This window comes from Manacus candei, unplaced genomic scaffold (genome assembly GCF_025592945.1).
Source record: "Manacus candei isolate 608988 ecotype Guabito, Panama unplaced genomic scaffold, ASM2559294v1 h1tg000039l, whole genome shotgun sequence".
In the NCBI taxonomy this organism is placed as follows: Eukaryota; Metazoa; Chordata; class Aves; order Passeriformes; family Pipridae; genus Manacus; species Manacus candei.
In genome coordinates this window covers 1,736,185-1,756,005 of record NW_026138087.1, presented here as the reverse complement: position 1 = coordinate 1,756,005, position 19,821 = coordinate 1,736,185, and the positions used below count along the sequence as shown (strand labels likewise).

General features: G+C 57.2%; 1 protein-coding gene across 48 annotated transcripts; it reads left to right on the top strand.

Moving 5' to 3' along the window:
- Nucleotides 1–1,006: 1,006 nt before the first annotated feature.
- LOC127474065 (uncharacterized) lies at nt 1,007–19,408 on the top strand. 48 transcript variants are annotated; one of them, XR_007905673.1, is made up of 7 exons: nt 17,209–17,316; nt 17,637–17,866; nt 18,287–18,374; nt 18,674–18,768; nt 18,802–18,933; nt 19,102–19,202; nt 19,237–19,369. XR_007905673.1 is itself a non-coding variant. In XM_051794477.1 (6 exons), the coding sequence occupies exons 1-6, from the start codon at nt 1,928–1,930 to the stop codon at nt 16,007–16,009; spliced, it is 1,545 nt and encodes a 514-aa protein (XP_051650437.1). In that variant the 5' UTR covers nt 1,007–1,927; the 3' UTR covers nt 16,010–16,091. The 48 variants fall into 48 exon arrangements, 1 of the variants encoding a protein (XP_051650437.1); XR_007905670.1 differs by having other exon boundaries at nt 17,209–17,336; XR_007905668.1 differs by having other exon boundaries at nt 17,209–17,356.
- Nucleotides 19,409–19,821: the final 413 nt, after the last annotated feature.

Here is a 19,821-nt window from a genome sequence, read left to right as displayed (position 1 = left end):
CCCTAGGACGCCAGTGTGGTGCTCCTGAGCTCTTTGGCACCAGGGCTAAAAATGGCACAATTACTGCCTGTGGACCGATAGCCCAAAGTCATCTTTTTTTTCTCTCCCATTCCCTTTCTGACTCTTCTCCTGCAGGCTTTGAGATCTCCAGTCTCGGCTGTGGCTTAGGCAGAGCTCAAGGGGACCACTGGAACCTCAGCTCACAACGTGATGGGAGCAGCATTGGAATAACCCCGGAGTCTCCCGGGAGCCCCGGACACCCCGTTTGCTCTGCAGAGCTGGTGTTGGACCCCAGCTGGGTGCCTTCAGCCTGTGCTCATCGAGCTGCAATGCTGGGGTGCTCCCCTGGGAGTAACCCCAAACTGAGTTTAGCAGCTGAGGGGGAGCTGTGGCTTAGGGTGAGGAGCTGCATGTTGTGAGGGATTGGGAGGCACAGTGGGATTTTTTGGGGCTTTTTCCTGGTTTTCTGTTCTCCTTTTTGACCACTGCAGTGCTGGGGAGAAAAAGCTGGAAACAAAACCAACAGAAGGGACTTCCTGAATTGCTTTGCAGGCAACTGTCACTTTTAGAGGAAGCACAAATCCTCATGGAGCCGAGAACGGGGATGACGGGAGTCCAGCAGAGTGCAGTAAGCTGCCACTGCCCTCAAAACCCTCGTTTTGGAGGCATTTGTTGACTTTCTGTAATAAAAAAAGCCTCCCTATCTTGTTTGCAACCCTACAGCCACCCCTCCGGGTGTGTGTCATGTTCCAGACCCTCAGATGGGTTTGTGTGTGTGCTGTGCTGGTGGATGCCTGGTTTGGGAGGAACATTCTTTTGCAGAAGGGAGAGGATTTGGGATGGAGCTGTCAAGCTTGGGCAGGTGAGAAGACCCCCGTTCCCCCCCCCCCCCTTCGTGCAACCCCAGATATCCATCCCTCCTCCCCTCTTTTCTCCACCCCTTTCCTTCCCTCCTCTTCTGGCTCCCCGTTCTCCTTTTGTCTTGTGCCCCCCGCCTTTTGCCCACCCTCCCTCTCTTTATTTCTGCCTTTGGGGGTGAGTAAAAAGGGGTGGGGGAGTCTGAGGTCGATAAATTTATCAGGAACATCCTGACGCCTCTGGGAGAGAGCGAGCGTGCCGTGGAGCAGCAGGTCAGTGGAGATGAGAGGGGTCATGTAGAGTCCTCCCAAAAAAGGGAGGCTAAGCCCAAAAATACCTGAAAATTACTGGGGGTGTTCGTCTAAAAAAATTAAAAAATTACCGTCTCTCTTTTTATCTATTGAAATATAATATTAATTGACATATAAATTGATTTCAAAAGAGGGCCCCGTCTCTACTTTATTATATACAGGACCGAGGAGTGTAAGAAATGCAGGATGCAGAAAGAGGGGGTTTGAAAGCAGGACTTGGGAGCGTACGAATGAAGCCCCACGGCGCGGGCCAGCGCCAGGGCGGCGGGCGGAGCTCTGTGTCGGGGCTTTCCCGGCCGCTCTCCCTGTGCCGGGGGGACGCGCGGGAATCGCTGCTGCCGCTGACGGGCGGCACGGGAGGGAGGGCGGCGGGTCGCAGAGCTACAGGCTGCTGCAGCGAACCTGGCCGCTCGCCCGTTCCCTGGTGGTCAAATGGTGTGGAGGGGCAGGCAAGGCAAACTAAAAAGGCCCTAATGAAATGCCAAGTGAAATGAAAGGGAAAAACAAGGCTTCTTGGGCACCCCGGGGTTTACTCCCCGCCCCGCCCCGCCCTCCGCCCGGTCACTCGGGGGTCCCCCCTAAAGTGTGAGAAGGGGACCCCAAAAGGTGGGCGGGGGAAGGTCGGGGAGCCGAAAAGGCAGCGGAGGGGGTGCCGCGAAATGTGAGGGAGGGCCCCGGCAAAGCGGGCGAGGCGCGCGCGGTGAGAGAGAAGGAAGGCGGGCGGTGTGGGGGGGCAAACATGGTGGCGACGGCGGCGCATGCGCAGTCGTAAGCGAGACGCCGTCGATCACGTGGTAAGTGAGGGCGGCCGGGCGAGGGGAAGCGGCGACGCATGCGCAGTGACTCCTGTGCAGCTGCAGCGCTCCCCGCTCGACTTGAGGGCCGGCTCCGGCGGCACGGGGGGAGCTGCGGTCTCCCGTCTCTCCCGGGGTGTGCACGGGGGGAATAACGTGAAGATTTTTGGGGCGAAAGCGCAGAAATTAGCGAGGGTCGTTCTCCGGGTAAAGCGGGGCACCGGAAGTAGAGAGCGCCCGGGCTGTTTTCGAGGGCGCACCACCCGGACCGGAAGTGCTGCGAGGCCGCCCCAAAAGAAAGACGGCGGCGCCAAGACCGGAAGTCCTCCAAGGCCCTACACAAAGATGGCGGCCCCGGCCCGGAAGTTCGCCTCGAGGCCACACTCAAGACGGCGCCGCCTGGACCGGAACTTAGCCCAGGCCACACTCAAGATGACGGCGAGAGGCCCCCTCACCTCAGAGAGGCGTTTATCCTGTTCCCTGACCTCCGCCCCGACCCGGACCCCCGCCCGCAGCGCCGTCTCGCCGCGCCTCTTCCCGGGCGCGGGCGGCAGGTTCGCGGGCGGCGGCAGGCACCGGCGCGGGCAGCCCCCTCTCGGCGCCGCTGCGCAGGCGCAGCACCCCAGGCAGTCACCGCCGGCCCGCCCGTCCCGCTGCGTTCCGCTCCGCTCCGTTCCGCTCCCGGTCTGTCCCGCCGTGCCCCGGAGATGCTGCCTCCCCCCCCCGGAAGCGACCCACTGCGGCAGATCCGACGTCGGGCTCTGCAGGAGATCGTCACCGGGGTAAGCGGGGGCCCGGCGGGGGGGCGGCGGCCGCTCTTCTGCCTCTGCCGCGGCCAGCGGGGCCTGCAGGCAGGGGAAGCGACAGGCAGGTTTCTCGCCTCTGCGGAGACACTCGCACCTGCGTGCCGCCGCCAGGAGAAGGGGCGGCGAGAGCGGCAGGCGGCAGGGCCGGGCTCGGATGTGCCCTGGCATCGCAACCCCCCGTGCGGGGAGGGTCTGTGCCGCCTCAGGGACAGAGGAAGCGGATCTTGCAGGACCCCTTTGTTCGCTCGTTGAGCTCTCAAGAGACACAAGGGGCATGAAATCCCAGGGCAGCTGCGCCTGCCGGAGGGGTTGCAGGGAGAAGTAGCTGGGGGGGGGGGTTGCTCTCAGCCCCTTTGCCACCTTCCCCTCGGTTCCCTGGGACTCTAGGGAATCCCAGCTCCCCTTGGCTTCTCCGGGGGCCTCGCGGCAGGGTTTCGAAGTGTGGCCCTGAGATTTTCTGGCCTTGGAACTGATGGCTGTTTCGGGGCACGTCTCACCGGGCAGTCTGTCTTTTAACGCTTGCCGGGGCAGGAGAATTGCGGGGGAAGAAAGCAAAGGAAGCCCAGAGCCTGGAGTAGGCAGGCCCGGGCCTGTGGCGAGCCCAGGCCTTGCTGCTCGGTGCCGATTGTGCCCGAGGCTTGTTCCTCACCGTTCGGTTGCAAATGAGAGGGGAGCAAGAGGCAGAACAGCTGCTGCTGCTGGGGCTGAACTGTCTGCAGTGCCCGGGGTCCGGGCAGGACTTGGCCCCGATGCCTGCATTTGCTCTGCAGCGGCCAGGGAGGGGTCCCAAAAGTCATCCCCCCGCGTGCTGTGCTGCATAGCAGGGGCTGGCTGGGCCGGTTCCCGGCCGGGGGAGCCCGGGGGAGGCCGTGCTGGGGCTGAGGGGCTGCTGCTCTCTGGGCCTCTCGGGGTTTGCCTTGGAATCCCAAAGCCTGGGCCTGCGCGGGGGGCAGGAGGCAAAGGTGACTGTGAATTGGTCTGTTGTGGAGTGTTTTGGGGCCGAGTTAATGCTCTTGGCTTGTTGTGTGTCAGTTCCCAGCCTCGGTCAGGGCTTCCCGGGGAGCGTTGCTGCTGCTGCTGCCGCTGCCGCCGGGCGAGAGAAGTCCTTTGGGAAGCCGGGATAAAAACCGCAACTCTGTGAATTGCTCAGCTTTTCCTAGGGAAGGGCAGGTTTTAGGGAAGAAAGGCGCCGCGGGTCTCGCAAGGGGGGGGCGCGGCTGCAGTGCCGCTCCCGGCCGTGTCCGCCAGGCGGCGACCGCGAGGCAGCGCCCGGCGGTCGGGGCGGGCTGGGAAGCGGAGAGCGGGAGTGTTTTGGCACTGCCGGGCTTCTCCGAGCTTAAATCCGGAGCCGGAGCTTTTTGTGGGACTGCACAGCGAAGCTGCCTGTGGGAATGACCCGGCTCTTGCTCGGTGTACTCCTAACGACAGTGTCTTTTACTCCGTGTTCCCAGGCTGCCTCTTTCCCTTCGGTCGCCGTGGACACTGTGCCGGACGCCTCTGGCAGGACTAACCCCGTGGCTTTTACGTCCAGCGTGCTGTGCTGTGTGCCTGCAGGTGAGAAAAGCTGGGAGTGCAGTCCCTCTGCTTTGATTGCTGTGTCTCTTTGGGAGTTGTTTTGGAGGGGAATCAGAGAGCGATTTGGTTTGAAGGGGACCTTTAAAGGGCAGCCTGTCTTCCGTGGGCAGGGGCACCTTCCACTCTCATCCCCGGTTGGATGCTGCAAGTCCAGCCTGGCCTGGAACACTTGCAGGGATCCAGGGGCAGCCTCGGCTTCCCTGTGCGGTGTGCTCTGATATCTCTCCACTGGCATCACGAAAAATGTTGTCAGCACGTTTTGTGCGACGATGGTGAGCGGGACCCGGGTGAAAATTGCGTTCTCTGAGGTGCAGAGGGAAATAATTCTCCTTTGAAGTCAAATGTATTGGGGTTTGCACGAGTCTCGTCTGCCTTCTGTTTGAATTGCTTTCTATTGTAGGCAGTTGTTTTAAATTAAACTTTTATTTTGTGTCTCCCCCCTCAGCATCCTGTACGAGACAAAGCTACCTTTCTTTCCTCGTGGGCATGGACCGGCCGGGCTTTGGCAATGTGGCCCCTCGAAAGACTAAAGTGACCTCTTCCAGCAGGGGAAGACTGAAGCAAGGAGTGCCAGGAAGAACTGGAGTCTCTGGAGAATAAAAGCTGGAAGCGTGCCCCCGAAAGTCCCCAGACCCGGGTGGTAAGTGGTCTGACTTGCACGGACCGGTGGCCTTGGCCAGGGGCGGTCCTGCCGGCCTGTAATTTGAATTTCCTGCCCAGGCTGTAATTTTAATTTCCACTGGGTGCTGGCAAAGCCCCCCTGGGGGTGAGCCCCAGTGCCTGGCAGGAGCGGAGCGCGCTTGCGGGGCCCTCCTGGCAGGCGTTGTGTTTAGGGGAAGGGCAGGGGAGCCTTTCTGTGTCCCAGAGGAGCTGCAGTGTTCTTTCTTCCTCTCTGGAGGACTAAGAACTAAAAAAAATAAAAGCAAACGAGAAAGAAAAGAAAAGAAAATGAAATGAAAAATTAGGAGAATAAAAAATTAAGGCAATAAAGAAGGAAATATAAAATACAAAAGAAAATTAAAGAAAAACAATCAAAGCGAGCAAACTAAAAAGGCCCTAATAAAATGCCAAGTGAAATGAAAGGGAAAAACAAGGCTTCTTGGGCACCCCCGGGTTTACTCCCGGCCTCGCCCCGCCCTCCGCCCCGTCACTCGGGGGTCCCCCGTAAAGTGTGAGAAGGGGACCCCGAAAGGTGGGCGGGGGAAGGCCGGGGAGCCGAAAAGGCAGCGGAGGGGGTGCCGCGAAATGTGAGGGAGGGCCCCGGCAAAGCGGGCGAGGCGCGCGCGGTGAGAGAGAAGGAAGGCGGGCGGTGTGTGGGGGGGCAAACAAGGTGGCGACGGCGGCGCATGCGTAGTCGTAAGCGAGACGCCGGCGATCACGTGGTAAGTGAGGGCGGCCGGGCGAGGGGAAGCGGCGACGCATGCGCAGTGGCTCCTGTGCAGCTGCAGCGCTCCCCGCTCGATTTGAGGGCCGGCTCCGGCGGCACGGGGGGAGCTGCGGTCTCCCGTCTCTCCCGGGGTGTGCGCGGGGGGAATAACGTGAAGATTTTTGGGGCGAAAGCGCAGAAATTAGCGAGGGTCGTTCTCCGGGTAAAGCGGGGCACCGGAAGTAGAGAGCGCCCGGGCTGTTTTCGAGGGCGCACCACCCGGACCGGAAGTGCTGCGAGGCCGCCCCAAAAGAAAGACGGCGGCGCCAAGACCGGAAGTCCTCCAAGGCCCTACACAAAGATGGCGGCCCCGGCCCGGAAGTTCGCCCCGAGGCCACACTCAAGACGGCGCCGCCAGGACCGGAACTTAGCCCAGGCCACACTCAAGATGGCGGCGAGAGCCCCTCCCCCCCCCGGCCTCAGAGAGGCGTTTATCCTGTTCCCTGACCTCCGCCCCGACCCGGACCCGCGCCCGCAGCGCCATCTCGCCGCGCCGCTTCCCGCTGTGGGGACGGGCCGGGGCGCTCGGCGGCGCCGGGCGCGGGCGGCAGGTTCGCGGGCGGCGGCAGGTACCGCCGCGGGCAGCCCCCTCTCGGCGCCGCTGCGCAGGCGCAGCACCCCAGGCAGTCACCGCCCGCTCCGCCCCGCCCCGCCCCGCTCCGCTCCCGGTCGGTCCCGCCGTGCCCCGGAGATGCTGTCGGGGCTGCGCCGCCGCCTCCCCCCCCCCCGGAAGCGACCCACGGCGGCAGATCCGACGTCGGGCTCTACAGGAGATCGTCGCCGGGGTAAGCGGGGGCCCGGCGGGGGGGCGGCGGCCGCTCTTCTGCCTCTCCGGCGGCCAGCGGGGCCTGCAGGCAGGGGAAGCGACAGGCAGGTTTCTCGCCTCTGCGGAGACACTCGCACCTGCGTGCCGCCGCCAGGAGAAGGGGCGGCGAGAGCGGCAGGCGGCAGGGCCGGGCTCGGATGTGCCCTGGCATCGCACCCCCCCCGCGGGGAGGGTCTGTGCCGCCTCAGGGACAGAGGAAGCGGATCTTGCAGAACCCCTTTGTTCGCTCGTTGAGCTCGCAAGAGACACGAGGGGCATGAAATCCCAGGGCAGCTGCGCCTGCCGGAGGGGTTGCAGGGAGAAGCAGCTGGGGGGGGGGTGGTTTGCTCTCAGCCCCTTTGCCACCTTCCCCTCGGTTCCCTGGGACTCCAGGGAATCCCAGCTCCCCTTGGCTTCTCCGGGGGCCTCGCGGCAGGGTTTCGAAGTGTGGCCCTGAGATTTTCTGGCCTTGGAACTGATGGCTGTTTCGGGGCACGTCTCACCGGGCAGTCTGTCTTTTAACGCTTGCCGGGGCAGGAGAATTGCGGCGGTAGAAAGCAAAGGAAGCCCAGAGCCTGGAGTAGGCAGGCCCGGGCCTCTGGCGAACCCTGGCCTTGCTGCTCGGTGCCGATTGTGCCCGGGGCTTGTTCCTCACCGTTCGGTTGCAAATGAGAGGGGAGCAAGAGGCAGAACAGCTGCTGCTGCTGCTGCTGCTGGGGCTGAACTGTCTGCAGTGCCCGGGGTCCGGGCAGGACTTGGCCCCGATGCCTGCATTGCTCTGCAGCGGCCAGGGAGGGGTCCCAAAAGTCATCCCCCCGCGTGCTGTGCTGCACAGCAGGGGCTGGCTGGGCCGGTTCCCGGCCGGGGGAGCCCGGGGGAGGCCGTGCTGGGGCTGAGGGGCTGCTGCTCTCTGGGCCTCTCGGGGTTTGCCTTGGAATCCCAAAGCCTGGGCCTGCGCGGGGGGCAGGAGGCAAAGGTGACTGTAAATTGGTCTGTTGTGGAGTGTTTTGGGGCCGAGTTAATGCTCTTGGCTTGTTGTGTGTCAGTTCCCAGCCTCGGTCAGGGCTTCCCAGGGAGCGTTGCTGCTGCTGCCGCCGCTGCCGCCGGGAGAGAAAAGTCCTTTGGGAAGCCGGGATAAAAACAGCAACTCTGTGAATTGCTCAGCTTTTCCTAGGGAAGGGCAGGTTTTAGGGAAGAAAGGCCCGTCCTCGCGAAAGGCGCCGCGGGTCTCGCAAGGGGGGGGGCGCGGCTGCAGCGCCGCTCCCGGCCGTGTCCGCCAGGCGGCGACCGCGAGGCAGCGCCCGGCGGTCGGGGCGGGCTGGGGAGCGGCGCCTGCGCAGAGCGAGGCGTTGGCCGGGCCGGGCCTGAAGCGCTCGGGGCCGCCGGGCAGGGCAGGGGCGGCGACCGGCCGGGGCGGGGGTTGGGGGGTAAGAGCAGGTTTTAGGGAAGAAACGCCTGTGGTGAGTAATCAGAAGAGAAGGGTGAAAGCCAAGGGCCTTTGACTTCCCCGGTGCACTTAATTTTCTTGTTCTCCTCTCTTTCAGGGCAGGGAAAATCGTCGACTTGGGTCCAGCAATGCCAAATGTGTTGGGGTGTGAGCAGCCAAAGGCAACAGGCTCCAGCCCCACCGACTGGCGCTGGGGGCACCTGGTGCTGCCCGTGGGGTGGGGTAATTCAGAGGGACACGTTTCTCTCCTCCTGCCTGTTGGCATTTGCTCCCTGGGCACTGGCTCTGTTTCCACTGCAGGTTGGTCCTTGCCGTGCTGGGAAGGGTGGAGAGGAAGGGGCGAAGGGCTGGGTGAGCATGGGGTCCCCGAGCTGTGGGGTTGGGCTGTGCTGAGTGGGGCAGGTGGGTCCCCGTTGGTGAGCCTGAGCCTTGGCTTGGGGGTTCAGAAGCCCAGGGGGCTGAGCTGGGGGGTGTTTGCAGCTCTGCCAGGGCTGGGGCTGACACAGTGCTGAGGGAGAGCCTGGAGCTGGGCTGGGCCGGGGAAAAGACGCAGGGGAGCTGGGGGAGGGTTTGGGACTCCCTGGGGGAAAAGGAGGGATGGATGGGCTGGATGGAGCCACAGGCACGTGCTCGTGGGAACTTGTCCAGGGCGCTGGGATCCGGGTCAAATTCCAGTTTCCCTCGTGTCCAGGGATGCAGGGTCTGAGGGATTGGATTTCCCTGGGGGTTTGCAGGAGACCAGGAATGAGAGGAAACACAGTGCCAGAGCAGGCTGTGTTTGCCTCTGAGGACAGAGAGCCTGTGGGCTGAGGTGAGATTGCTGTGAGTGTTGGGATGAGCATTCCAGGGAACAGGGAGCTTGGAATTCCAGGTGCTGATGGAACCATCGCCTTAGGTGTGTTTAGTTTGTGTCTGTGGGAGCTGGGATTCGGGCTGGAGAGCTGTTGCTGGGAACAAAGGGTGGAGAAAACCTGCTCCACAGATGTGTAAGGAAGGATGGAGTAGCAGGGAAGGGGAGTATTTCTATACAGTATCAATATTCTCCATGTGGGATGGAGCAGCAATGGGGGTGGTTGGGTTTGGCCTGGGCCGGTCAGGATCTACCATAAACAACCCACCAGACCCTGAACCCTCACTGGACATGTCCAGCCCCTCAGCAGAAACCCAAGTTGTTCATTTGTTACAGAGGAAAAATGATTGGTAATTGCTTCTGATCTGTGGAGAATTCCCTTTGGAATGGTCAAACAGAGAGCGTATCAAGGCAGGCAGAGCATTTCTTTTGGCTCTTTTTTTTTCCTGTTTTGTCATTTTCTGTTTGGCTTCAATGCATTTTGTGTGCTCCTGTTCAGGAGGCAGCATATTTTTACCTTGAAATTCAGGGTGGTTTTGTTTGTTTGTTTAGGATTTTTTTCTTTCCCAGTTGAATCAGGCCTAGTCTGATGTTGTCCTACAGGACTGCTTTGGTGCTGGGTCAGAGAGAGAGAAGGGGAATGACTTTTCATTCTCTTCCAAGCAGAAGTGGGAGGTTGTCTTGTCCCTCCCCAAAGCACTGCAGGCACATGGGAGTAGCTCAGTGCTGGCCCAGTTCTCTGAGAAACGCCCATGGGGGAGAGGTTTAACTATTAATGACAACGCTCTGGTCTCTTGATGGCAAACACTGGGTCCTACAGTCCCAGCCTGATGAGGGAGAACAGGAACCTCTGTTCTTCATGGCAAACCTTCTGTTACTCCTTGTGCAGTCTTTTCTTTCCGTTGTATGTGTTACTGTCCGGAATCTGTCCGAGGAAAGCTGTTACAAATTTAGAGGTAGGACTAGGATTTGGGGCTGTTCCCTACAAACTCCTGCAAAGCCTGAAGGACCGGGCTGATGACTGCTCTTAACAAAGGGGATTTATTAATATTCCGTCAGATTTCCCTCAGCTCTGGGCAGGACAGGCAAGGGTTCGGGTCGGGAATTGTGCAAGCAAGACCTGTTATTTCTCCTGTGTGTGTGTCAGTTTGGCAGGGCTGGGACAAGGAGGACTTGTGCGGGCACCTCCAGAGACAGTGGGAACGGGAGCGTGCTGCAGAGAAGGGAAATTCTAGGGGGTGGGTGCTGAGAAATTTGTCCCTCCCTTGTCCTGTGCTCTGCACTTAGCAATGGGTCAAGTGCAGAAGTTTCCTGGGGACCCTGGAAAATGATGCCGGGTCTGCCAAGAAAAGTGGGGCCAAAAGAGCAGGACCTGGGTCTGCGAGCATGGGAGAAACAAGGGACGGGTCATCCTCTGCCTCCAGGAGGGAGGGCAGCAGGAAAGGCCACGGAGTAAAGCACTGAAGTGCCGTTCCCCAGGGAGCCCCTGCCCAGCACTGAACTTGCTTCTGCACCTGCTGTCCCTTTCCCAGCGGAGCCGAAGCGTCGGGTGCGGGTGCCGGGGGGATGGAGCTGCCAAGGACAAACTGGGAGGGTGTTTGTGAAGGAAGTGGGGAGAAGGAGCTCTTGACGTGCTTTTTTTACTTCTTCATCCCACAGAATTGCCACGAGAGGAAATACCTCAGAGGGGCTTCCCTCCAGATAAGCCCTGAATATGCCAGGAGGTTTCAGCCGGGAGAAAGGAGCTGTGGAAGAAAAGTGGCCTAAAAATAGCCAGTGGAGATCATCAGGTTTTCCAGCCAAGAAAAACAAGGAGAGAGATGAGGGAATCGGGTTCCAATTCCTAATGATTTGGTGGGTGTAGGAATGATTTCTGTGTGTTTTCCAGTCCCTTTTGATTCCTGTGATGATTTTAAAATGGTGGCTTTAGCAATCAACTAAATGGGAGATGTTGTTTTTGAGAGGAAATGATGCCAAATAAATGCAGAGAGAGAGCATGGAATCCTCCGGGGATCCTGGAGTGGTTTGGGTTGGAAAGGATCTCAGGGATCATCTCCTTCCACCCCCTGCCACAGGCAGGGACACCTTCTAATAGACATCCAGCCTGGCCTTGGCCACTTCAGGGATGGGGCAGCCACAGCTTCTCTGTGCCAGGCCACCTCCCCACCCTCCCAGGGAAGAATGTCTCCCTTATGTGCAATCTTTCCCTTTCTTCTCTGCAGGAAGTGGGCTGGGACAAGGGAATTGGCTCCCACGAGGCCGAGGATCAGAGCAGGCTCTGCACAGGGGACGACTTCCACTTCCGAACGGAGAAGGGCACCTTCGTCCCCACCCCCGGCATGGGGACAGAGTAACATCGGCCTGCAGCTGGCTGGAGTTCCCGTTGGCTCTGGGCTTTCTGCCCACGGGCCGGGGATCATGGCCAGAGTCCTTCAAACCTGGGGAACAGTGGCCTTCACACCATCCCTGCAGCCCGTCCAGGCCAGGCTGCTGCCCATCGGCCCCTGATCGCAGGTGGGTGTAGAAGTGATGGTGTTTAGGGAATGCTGATTGTATTTCCCTGACTTTAGCAACGTGGTCATTAAAAAGAGAAAAATAACAAGTCTATGGAAATCCCCCGCACTTGGGAGCTTGCGGCGCTCTGGGTTAAATCTTGGCTCTATGATGTTAAAACTGTGGGCGAGGGCGGTGCCCGAGCAGGGCCAGCGGCGGTGCCGGACGGGGCCGGCCCGGGGGTCCCTTCCCCGCGGGGTCGCAGCCGCGGGACCCGCCCCCGCCCCGCGCGGCCCCTCCCGGCGCGCCCCGCCCGTCCTTGGGGGCTGCGGCCGCTCCCGGCGCTGCCGAGGCTGCCGGGGAGGGACCGGCCTGTGCTGGGGGCACGGGGTTCGTTCCTTGGGTTCGAGGGCGGCAGCGGGAGCGGCGCTGCGGGGCGGGAGGGGCCGGGGGAGGGCGGGGAAGCCGCGGCGGGGCCCGGGGGCTGCAGTTTTCTGGCTTCCCGACCGGCTTTGCAGACATTTGCCACCTTCAGAGGAGGCACAAATCCCCGCGGAGCTGAGCAAGGGGTGCGGGGAGTGCAGCGAGCTGGGGCGGGGCTGTGACCAGGGCAGGGTGTGCGCAGTGCCCCAAAACCCGCACCCAAAACCAGCCCGGAACAGCCCCAGAGCCCAGAGCGAAGCGACGCGGGATCGTGCCGGCCCCGCCCCTCCACCTGCCCAGGCCCGGCCCCTCGCTCTCGCCGGCCCGCCCGGCCCCGCCCTGCCCGCCCCCAAGAAGGCCACTGTCCCCGCAGGCCCCGCTCCCCTTATCCCGGGAGAGCTCCCGGCCGGGCCGTGACCGCGGAGCTCCCACCGCCCTTCCCGGCCCCGGCGGGAGCCGCGCGGAGGGAACGGGGGCGGGGCCGCGCCGAGGGGCGGGGCCGGGCTGGGCGGGCGGGGCGGGGCCGCAGGGCCAGGCGGGCTGGGATTGGGCGGAGGCGCTCGAGTGCTGATTGGGCAGCGCTGCCGGCCCGCGGTATAAAGGGCCGGCGGGGCGGGTGCGGGCGGTTGTGTGTGAGGGCTGAGGGTGCGGCCCCGCTGCTGCCTGAGGGGAGAGCGCCTTGGCCGCGGGGTTTGTGCACCGGGGGAGCCGGGGGCGTTTAGGGGCGCCTTGTGTTGGGCGGCGGGGGCCGGGTAAGCCCCTTACCTGCCGGGTGCCCCCGGGGGGAGCCGTGGCAGGGCTGCGGGGCTGTTGCTCTCTGGGTGTCTTAGGTTTTGCTTTGGGATCCCAAACCCTTTCCCCGTGCAGGGTTATGAGGCAAAGACTGCTTTAACTTGTTTTTTTTGTGCTGCGTTAATGCTTTTTGCTCGTTCTGTGTCCATTTGCAGCCTCGCTCGTGGTTTCCCCTGGTGCGGAGGCGAGTTGTGCTTCCTGCTGGGAGAGAGAACGGCCTTGGGAAGCTGCTCCATGAGCCACAGCTGTGCCGAGCCCGGGAGTCTGTCCAGGTAAGAGCAGGGCTTCTACTGCCAGTGAGGAGCTGGGTTTGCTGTTGGGAGGTAGAATATGCCCGTGCCTTTAAATGCAAGGACAGGCAGAAGCTGGGAGGGACCCTGAGCAGGTTTGGTGGCACGACAGCAGTTTGAAAAGACCTTGACTGTGGGAGAAGTGTCCAGGAGAAATGATTCCTTTTTTGCAGGGAGGCAGTTTGCAAGGACAGGGGGGTTGCTGTGCTCTCTAGCAAAAATACTGCCCTTGGGATGTCCAGGGTGAGGAAATGTTGGCCATGTGTGGGCTGGAGCAAAGGTGTGTGGGTGCCTGTGTGTGACAGCCGTGGGTGTGCAGGAAGGGGGTTCTGGTGCCATTGGAGCTGCCAGGGAGCCAAAAGGGGCACAGTTGTCTGAAAAAGGCAAAAAGTCTTAGCCTCTGTTGACACCTGTACCAAAGGAGATGCAAATTTTTTCTTTCTCATCTGCAGACTTCACAAAGCTCCCAGGAAAGGAAGCTTTAGATTCCTTCCCAGCTTTATACTAAAGGTTTCCTTCCTCCTGTCTCAGCACCCTTTCTGCTGTTGGGAGAGCACAAGGCAGATGGAGAAGATCCCCGGCATCTGCAGGCACAAGGGACTCATACAACTGCGATTTTCCTACAACCCTCGTGAAAGGGACTTCCAGGATACTCTTGGGAATGTGCCAGCTCTCCTGCTGGAGCTTTTCTATGGAATATTTGAACACAAAGGGTAAAACTAAAGTCAGGTCTGTTCTGGAGTATGTTACACTTGTGCAAAACTCCTTTCTTCTGTTTATTTTCTGTTCTGAAAAGCACAGTCTGGGGTTCCTGGGCACTTCCTGTTGAGTGATTCCATGAAAATAATTTTGTACTGAAAAGGGAAAGGAGCTGTCAGTGGGAGGTCAGGTGTCCATGATAAAAGCTTTATGCTTTTCAGTCAGATAAGCCTTAAAATATCTCACAGTGTATAGGAATGCCTGGCTTCTAAAACTCACAGCTGAGTCTTAGAGGCTTCTTTGAAGAGCTGGTTTCAGGCAGCAGAATTGCCCCCCCAGGAGGGACTCTGTGCCTGCTCTCCCGTGGCTCCAAGGGATCTCTGGCCCTTCACGCCGGCACCGAGATTTTCTCGGGAAGGGCCTCAGATCCCCGGACCAGTCTGGGACACAGGCAAGATCCCCCTGCATTTTAGGACCAAATTGGCCCCCTGGAGGGACAGTGCTGTTGGTGCCCCCCGGGTTGGGGCACCCCGAGGACTCCAGCGCGCACCGAAAGGATTATTCGGGGAGATCCTCGGGGTGCCCGGCCCTGGGGAGCTCAAAGCAAGGTCCCTGCAAAGGATTCAGGCATTCCTGACACTATCCCAGGGGTTCCTGTCCATGCTAGACATGGAGCTCTCTACTGGACTGTAATTGGGTTCTAAAAGTGGTGCTCCAAGTGCAAAAGCAGTGTGGGATTGGGATTAAGAAATTAGCAGTGATGGTACAATTGGCTGTTTTCTCTTGAATGTGACTGTAAGAGCTGCAGGAATGCCAGGTGTGTGTTCCAGTCCCCAGCATTTGGTTTGCACCTGTCCTGGTCAGACACAGGTCCAACTTCCTCAGTCCTTCACACAATAGAGGGAGAATTAAGGGCTGGCAGTGTTAAGGTGATTGGTGTGACAGGGGTCAAACTGGGAAAACATTGGGGAATTCTTGAGTTTGTCTGTTTGCCAAACTCACCCAAACCTGTGCTAGGAAGAGATGGACTGGAGTCTCTGATCCCCTGGGCAGTTGTTCTGCATGACCTGGGAGCCTCTGGGATTAGACTGGACTGGGCAGACAGGGAGCAGTTTGTCCTGTGGAGTTGGGATGGGTTTGTTGAGGATGCCTTGGGATGCCTTTGTTCTGGAGAGGCTCCTCTGTTAGCTGTAGTGGTGGAAGGCTGTAGCAGCAGGGCTGGAGCCGTTGACCTCCTGCTCCCCCCGTGAGCCCCGACGGGACCGTGCCCTTGGCAATGGAGGGCCCCCATTGCTGAGTCAGCGGTTCCGGGGGCCAGGAGGGATGGGATCAGGATGCCGAGCTCCACCCAGGGCCAGGGCTGCCAGTGTTCAACCATGGAGGGAACTGAAAGCAGTGAGATGGAGACCAAGCTCCAGCACAGGAATGGGTGAGAAAAGACCCTGGTCCTCAGGTGGAGCTTTGAATTCATTGGAAAAATGGATCCTGTCAAATGGATCAGACCCTTGTGGGTGCTGGAACAGAGGCCTCTGTCATTTATGGTCACCCTGAAAGGTTGCAAGGACAGCAAGTTCTGACTGCAGGATGAGGTGGGAAAGAAAGTGAAGTGGTCCAGAGAAAAGCTGAGGCTAAAATTGGTCCTGTGCCAGAGCAGCCTCGTGCAGTGCTTGTTGCTGTCCCTGAGTGTCCCATTGCAGTGGATATTTCCAAGGGTGCCTTGTGCTGGGGAACACTGGGGCAGTTCCCTTTCCCTGGGCAGGGCAGGCAGGGCACGTTTCCCCCCTCGAGGGTGGCTCCTCAGTCCCACCCTGTGCCCTGGGAGCGTGGCAGAACACCTGGACCCACTGTCCTTGCCAGAGAGGGCACAAGGGATGGTTGGATGGGTGAGGGAATGGTTCAGGGAGTACAAGCACCATTACAATGAGTAGGGCAGCCCATGGAAAGGAAGGGGGGAGTTAATCCAGACAAAATCCAAGCACCTGCCCAACCTGTGGTATTTTTAGGAACTCAGTGGCGTTGTGGTCCCCAGGAAGTATTGCCCAGGACTAGGCAGGAGACTTCAGGCTTTGTCGCCCCCAGAGCAAGTCTCCAGGGGCAGGCAGTGGGGAGGCAGCTCTGTTGTTGAAGATGGGGTTATTTTCTCTGCTTTATTTTGTCTCCAAAGATATTCTTCCCATTAATCTGAACTGACTCCGGTCTCCTAACTCTCTGAAGAGGTTTTCTGCTTTTTGTGGGAGGGTAAGGTTTGGATTTTAACTATAGAAGAGCCAACAAAATAAAGGCTTCATGGCAAACAAATGGTGTCTCCCAAACTCTTTGTACTTCAAATAGATGCCTTTATTCTTATTTTTTTCTTATTGGTATTCTCAAGGTACTTAATACCCTGTCTACAGTTATTTATTTTGGCTTCTCTTTTTTATTTTTTACAGAGTTGATGTGACTGACTTCTTTTTGAAATGCAACAGTGCTCTCAAGGATATTTCCCCCCCACTCCTGGGCTTATGCAGGGCTGTTGAGTCCGTGTGTGCCACTGTTCTTGTCCCAGGGGGACCGAGTGACATTTGGAACCAAACCTGGGGACTTGAACTATAGGAATGTTTCTATGTCTTTGAATTTTAAATTGCACATGAAGCAGAAATATGTTTGTGTTTTACAGGTTATATTGTCATGAAAATAGAAATGCATCATTGGATCTTGCTCCTCTGAGGGCAAACTACCAGACTGATCATTTCTTAGTCCATCAGACCCAGTGCCAGGAACTCAGAGGGGTGTCTGTGTGCAAATGTGTTGAGTGGTGGTGGCCCCCGTGAGACTGTGACCAGCTGGAAATGTGTGTGTGTGTGTGCAGAGCTGGGCTGGATCCCTTGGGATTTGGCTCCCAGATCCCCCCCAGCCTTCAGGAAAACCAGAGGACACTGAACCCTGAGGGAAGGGAGTCCCATTTGCAGAAGGGTTTTTAGATTGGGGAAAAACTCTCCAGAACAAAGCCTGTGTTCCAAACACCTTCAGGCCAAAGTCAAGGAGCACAAACCCTGAAGTCATCAAGTTATGAAGTTTGGTTCCAAGCCATTTCCTAATAAGTCAGTTTTAATGAAGTGTTAAAAGGAGAACTTAAATAAGGTTAATTTCTGATGGAGAATAATGGGAAGAAGTTAAGTGGTTTAAGTTCACTAAACATGTTTTCTATCAATCCATGGTTATTTAATTGAGCATTGTTTGGAATTTTTCTTTTTGCATTTGTTCCTGGTGTGCTTTTCTCTATCTAAGGGATGTTTGGAGGTCTTTTTGGTTGGTTGAATGTTTTTAATGTCAGTGCTAGATTGGGGTGGACAGTCATTGTAACATGATTTAGAGTTTGATGCATTTTATTCTGTGTGCCCTGTTTGATGTCTCGTGTTCAGCGAGTGACTGGTCACAGTTTGGCCCAAGCCTTTGTTTTTCAAGTGAAAACCCAAAGGGGGAATTGTAGTTGCAGCTTTGCCCTTGAGGTGCAGCTGGAGCCTGGCCAAAGAACAAGGCAAACCTCCCTGGGGAAGGAAGGGGAAGACAGAGAAGAAAAGCAGCTGCAGCCAGAAAGGTGTGTTTGGGCGTGAGAAGAGCTGCTGTGACCCAGCGAGGGGCTCTGGGGTCTCTATAGGGGCTCTGGGGTCTCTATAGGGGCTCTGGGGTCTCTATAGGGGCTCTGGGGTCTCTATAGGGGCTCTGGGGTCTCTATAGGGGCTCTGGGGTCTCTATAGGGGCTCTGGGGTCTCTATAGGGGCTCTGGGGTCTCTATAGGGGCTCTGGGGTCTCTATAATGGCTCTGGGGTCTCTACAGGGGCTCTGGGGTCCCTATAATGACTCGGAGGTCTCTGTAGGGGCTCTGGGGTCCCTATAATGGGTCTGGGGTCTCTGTAGGGGCTCTGGGATCTCTGTAGGGGTTCTAGGGTCCCTATAATGGGTCTGGGGTCTCTATAGGGGCTCTGGGGTCCCTATAATGGGTCTGGGGTCTCTATAGGGGCTCTGGGGTCCCTATAATGGGTCTGGGGTCTCTATAGGGGCTCTGGGGTCCCTATAATGGCTTGGAGGTCTCTGTAGGGGCTCTGGGGTCCCTCTCCCTGCCGGCACAGGAGCTGCTGCCGCCCCAGCAAGAGGCAGAGGAGTCACTGTCCAGAAGCAAGAACTCAATGAGAGCTGAACTGGGGCCGTGTGGGCAGGGCCAGAGGGGAGCAAAGGAAGGGATTTGTTCCTAATAAAAGAAATAAAGTTTGGGTCATTTTTTGGGGAGATTTGAGTGAGTTTCTGATCATTTTTTGGGGTTATTTTTTGTGAGTTTCTGGTCATTTTGGGGGGAGATTTGGGTGACGGGTCATTTTTTGGGGAGATTTGGGTGACGGGTCATTTTTTGGGGAGATTTGGGTGACGGGTCATTTTTTGGGGAGATTTGGGTCAGTTTTGGTTCATTTTTGGGGGTTATTTTTGGTAAGTTTCTGGTCATTCTTTGGGGAGATTTCGGTCAGTTTCTGGTCATTTTTTTGGGAGATTTGGGTGAGTTCTGGGTCACTTTTTGGGTAATTTTGGGTCAATTTCTGATCACTTTTTGGGGAGATTTGGGTGAGTTCTGGGTCATTTTTTGGGGAAATTTTGGGTGAGTTTGTGGTCATTTTTTGGGGAGATTTGTGTGAATTTCTGACCATTTTTTTGGGGAGATTTGGGTGAGGTTTGGGTCATTTTTTAGGGAGATCTGTTTGAGTTTCTGGTCATTTTTTGGGGAGATTTTGGGTCATTTTCTGATAATTTTTTGAGGAGATTTGGGTCAGTTTCTGGTCATTTCTTGGAAAGATTTGTGTGAGTTTTGGGGGTCTTTTTTGGGGGAGATTTGGGTGAGTTCTGGGTCATTTTTTAGGGAAATTTTGGCTGAGTTTGTGGTCATTTTTTGGGTAGATTGGTGTGAGTTTCTGTCCATTTTTTTGGGGAGATTTGGGACTGTTTCTAGTCATTTTTGGGAGAATCGGGTCAGTTTCTGGTCATTTTTTTGGGTGATTTGGGTCAGTTTCTGGTCATTTTTTGGGGAGATTTTTGTGAATTTCTGACCATTTTTTGGGGAGATTTGGGTGAATTTGAGGTCATTTTTTGGGGTATTTTTGGGTCAGTTTCTGGTCATTTTTTGGGGATATTTGGGTGAGTTTTGGGGTCATTTTTGGGGGTGATTTGGCTGACGTTTGGGTCATTTTTGGGGGAGATTTGAGTTAGTGTTGTGTCATTTTTTGGGGAGATTTGGGTGAGTTCTGGGTCAGTTTTGGGGGTAATTTTGGGTCAGTTTCTGGTCATGTTTTGGGGAGATTTGGGTCAGTTTTGGGTCAGTTTTTGAGGTGATTTGAGTAAGTCTTGGTGTCAGTGTTTTGGGGTTTTGGGGTCAGTTTCTGGTCATATTTGGGGGTGATTTTGTATAATTTTGGGTCAGTTTTGGGGTTTTTTTTTTGCATTTTTAGGTCAGGTTTTGGGCCAATTTGGAGTTAGTTTTTGGAGTGATTTGGGCCAGTTTTGTGTCAGTTCTGGATCAATTTTTGGGGTATTTTTGGGTCAGTTTCTGGTCATTTTTTGGGGAGATTTGGATGAGTTCTGGGTCATTTTTGGGGGTAATTTTGGGTGAGGTTTTGGGTCATTTTTTGGGGAGATTTGGCTGAGTTCTGGGTCATTTTTTGGGGAGATTTGTTTGACTTTCTGGTCATTTTTGGGGGAGATTTGGGTGAGTTTTGGGTCCTTTTTTGGTGTAATTTTGGATCAGTTTCTCGTCATTTTTTGGGGTGATTTGACTGACTTTTGGGTCATTTTTTGGGGAGATTTGGGTGAGTTCTGGGTCATTTTTGGGGGTAATGTGGTGGTTTCACTCTGGGCCTTCCTGGAGACCAGCTTGTAACCAGGAAGGAACTAGAAAAGTGATCGCGGAAGTATTCCATGCTATTCCTTTACATAACTTGAGGTATAAATAAAGCCAGCGGGAGGGATCTCGCCCTCTTCCTTTCCGGCGAGGTTCGGGAACGGTGGGTCCCTGTCTCGGTCTGGCTTATCTGGAGCCGAGGCCTGCAGTGACTGCTGTTATCTGCCACGCGTGAGGGGAGAGCCTTGGGCCGTGTCCGGCCATCCTGCCTGTTCAAAGGGAAGTGGTGAGATTTTTGATAGTTTGCCTTCGGTTGGCTGGTTGGCTTGTTCGGTCCTTGCCCCTTTTTGTCCTTCTCCCTTCCCCCCACCCCCCTTCCCTGGAAGTGCTCC

Coding starts and splice junctions, on each gene's coding strand:
- LOC127474065 (XM_051794477.1), top strand. CDS start 1,928: ATGCGCAGTCGTAAGCGAGACGCCGTCGATCACGTGGTAAGTGAGGGC. Junction 2,746..8,119: donor TGCAGGAGATCGTCACCGGG/GTAAGCGGGGGC, acceptor CCTCTCTTTCAG/GGCAGGGAAAATCGTCGACT. Junction 8,245..11,094: donor GGTGCTGCCCGTGGGGTGGG/GTAATTCAGAGG, acceptor TCTTCTCTGCAG/GAAGTGGGCTGGGACAAGGG.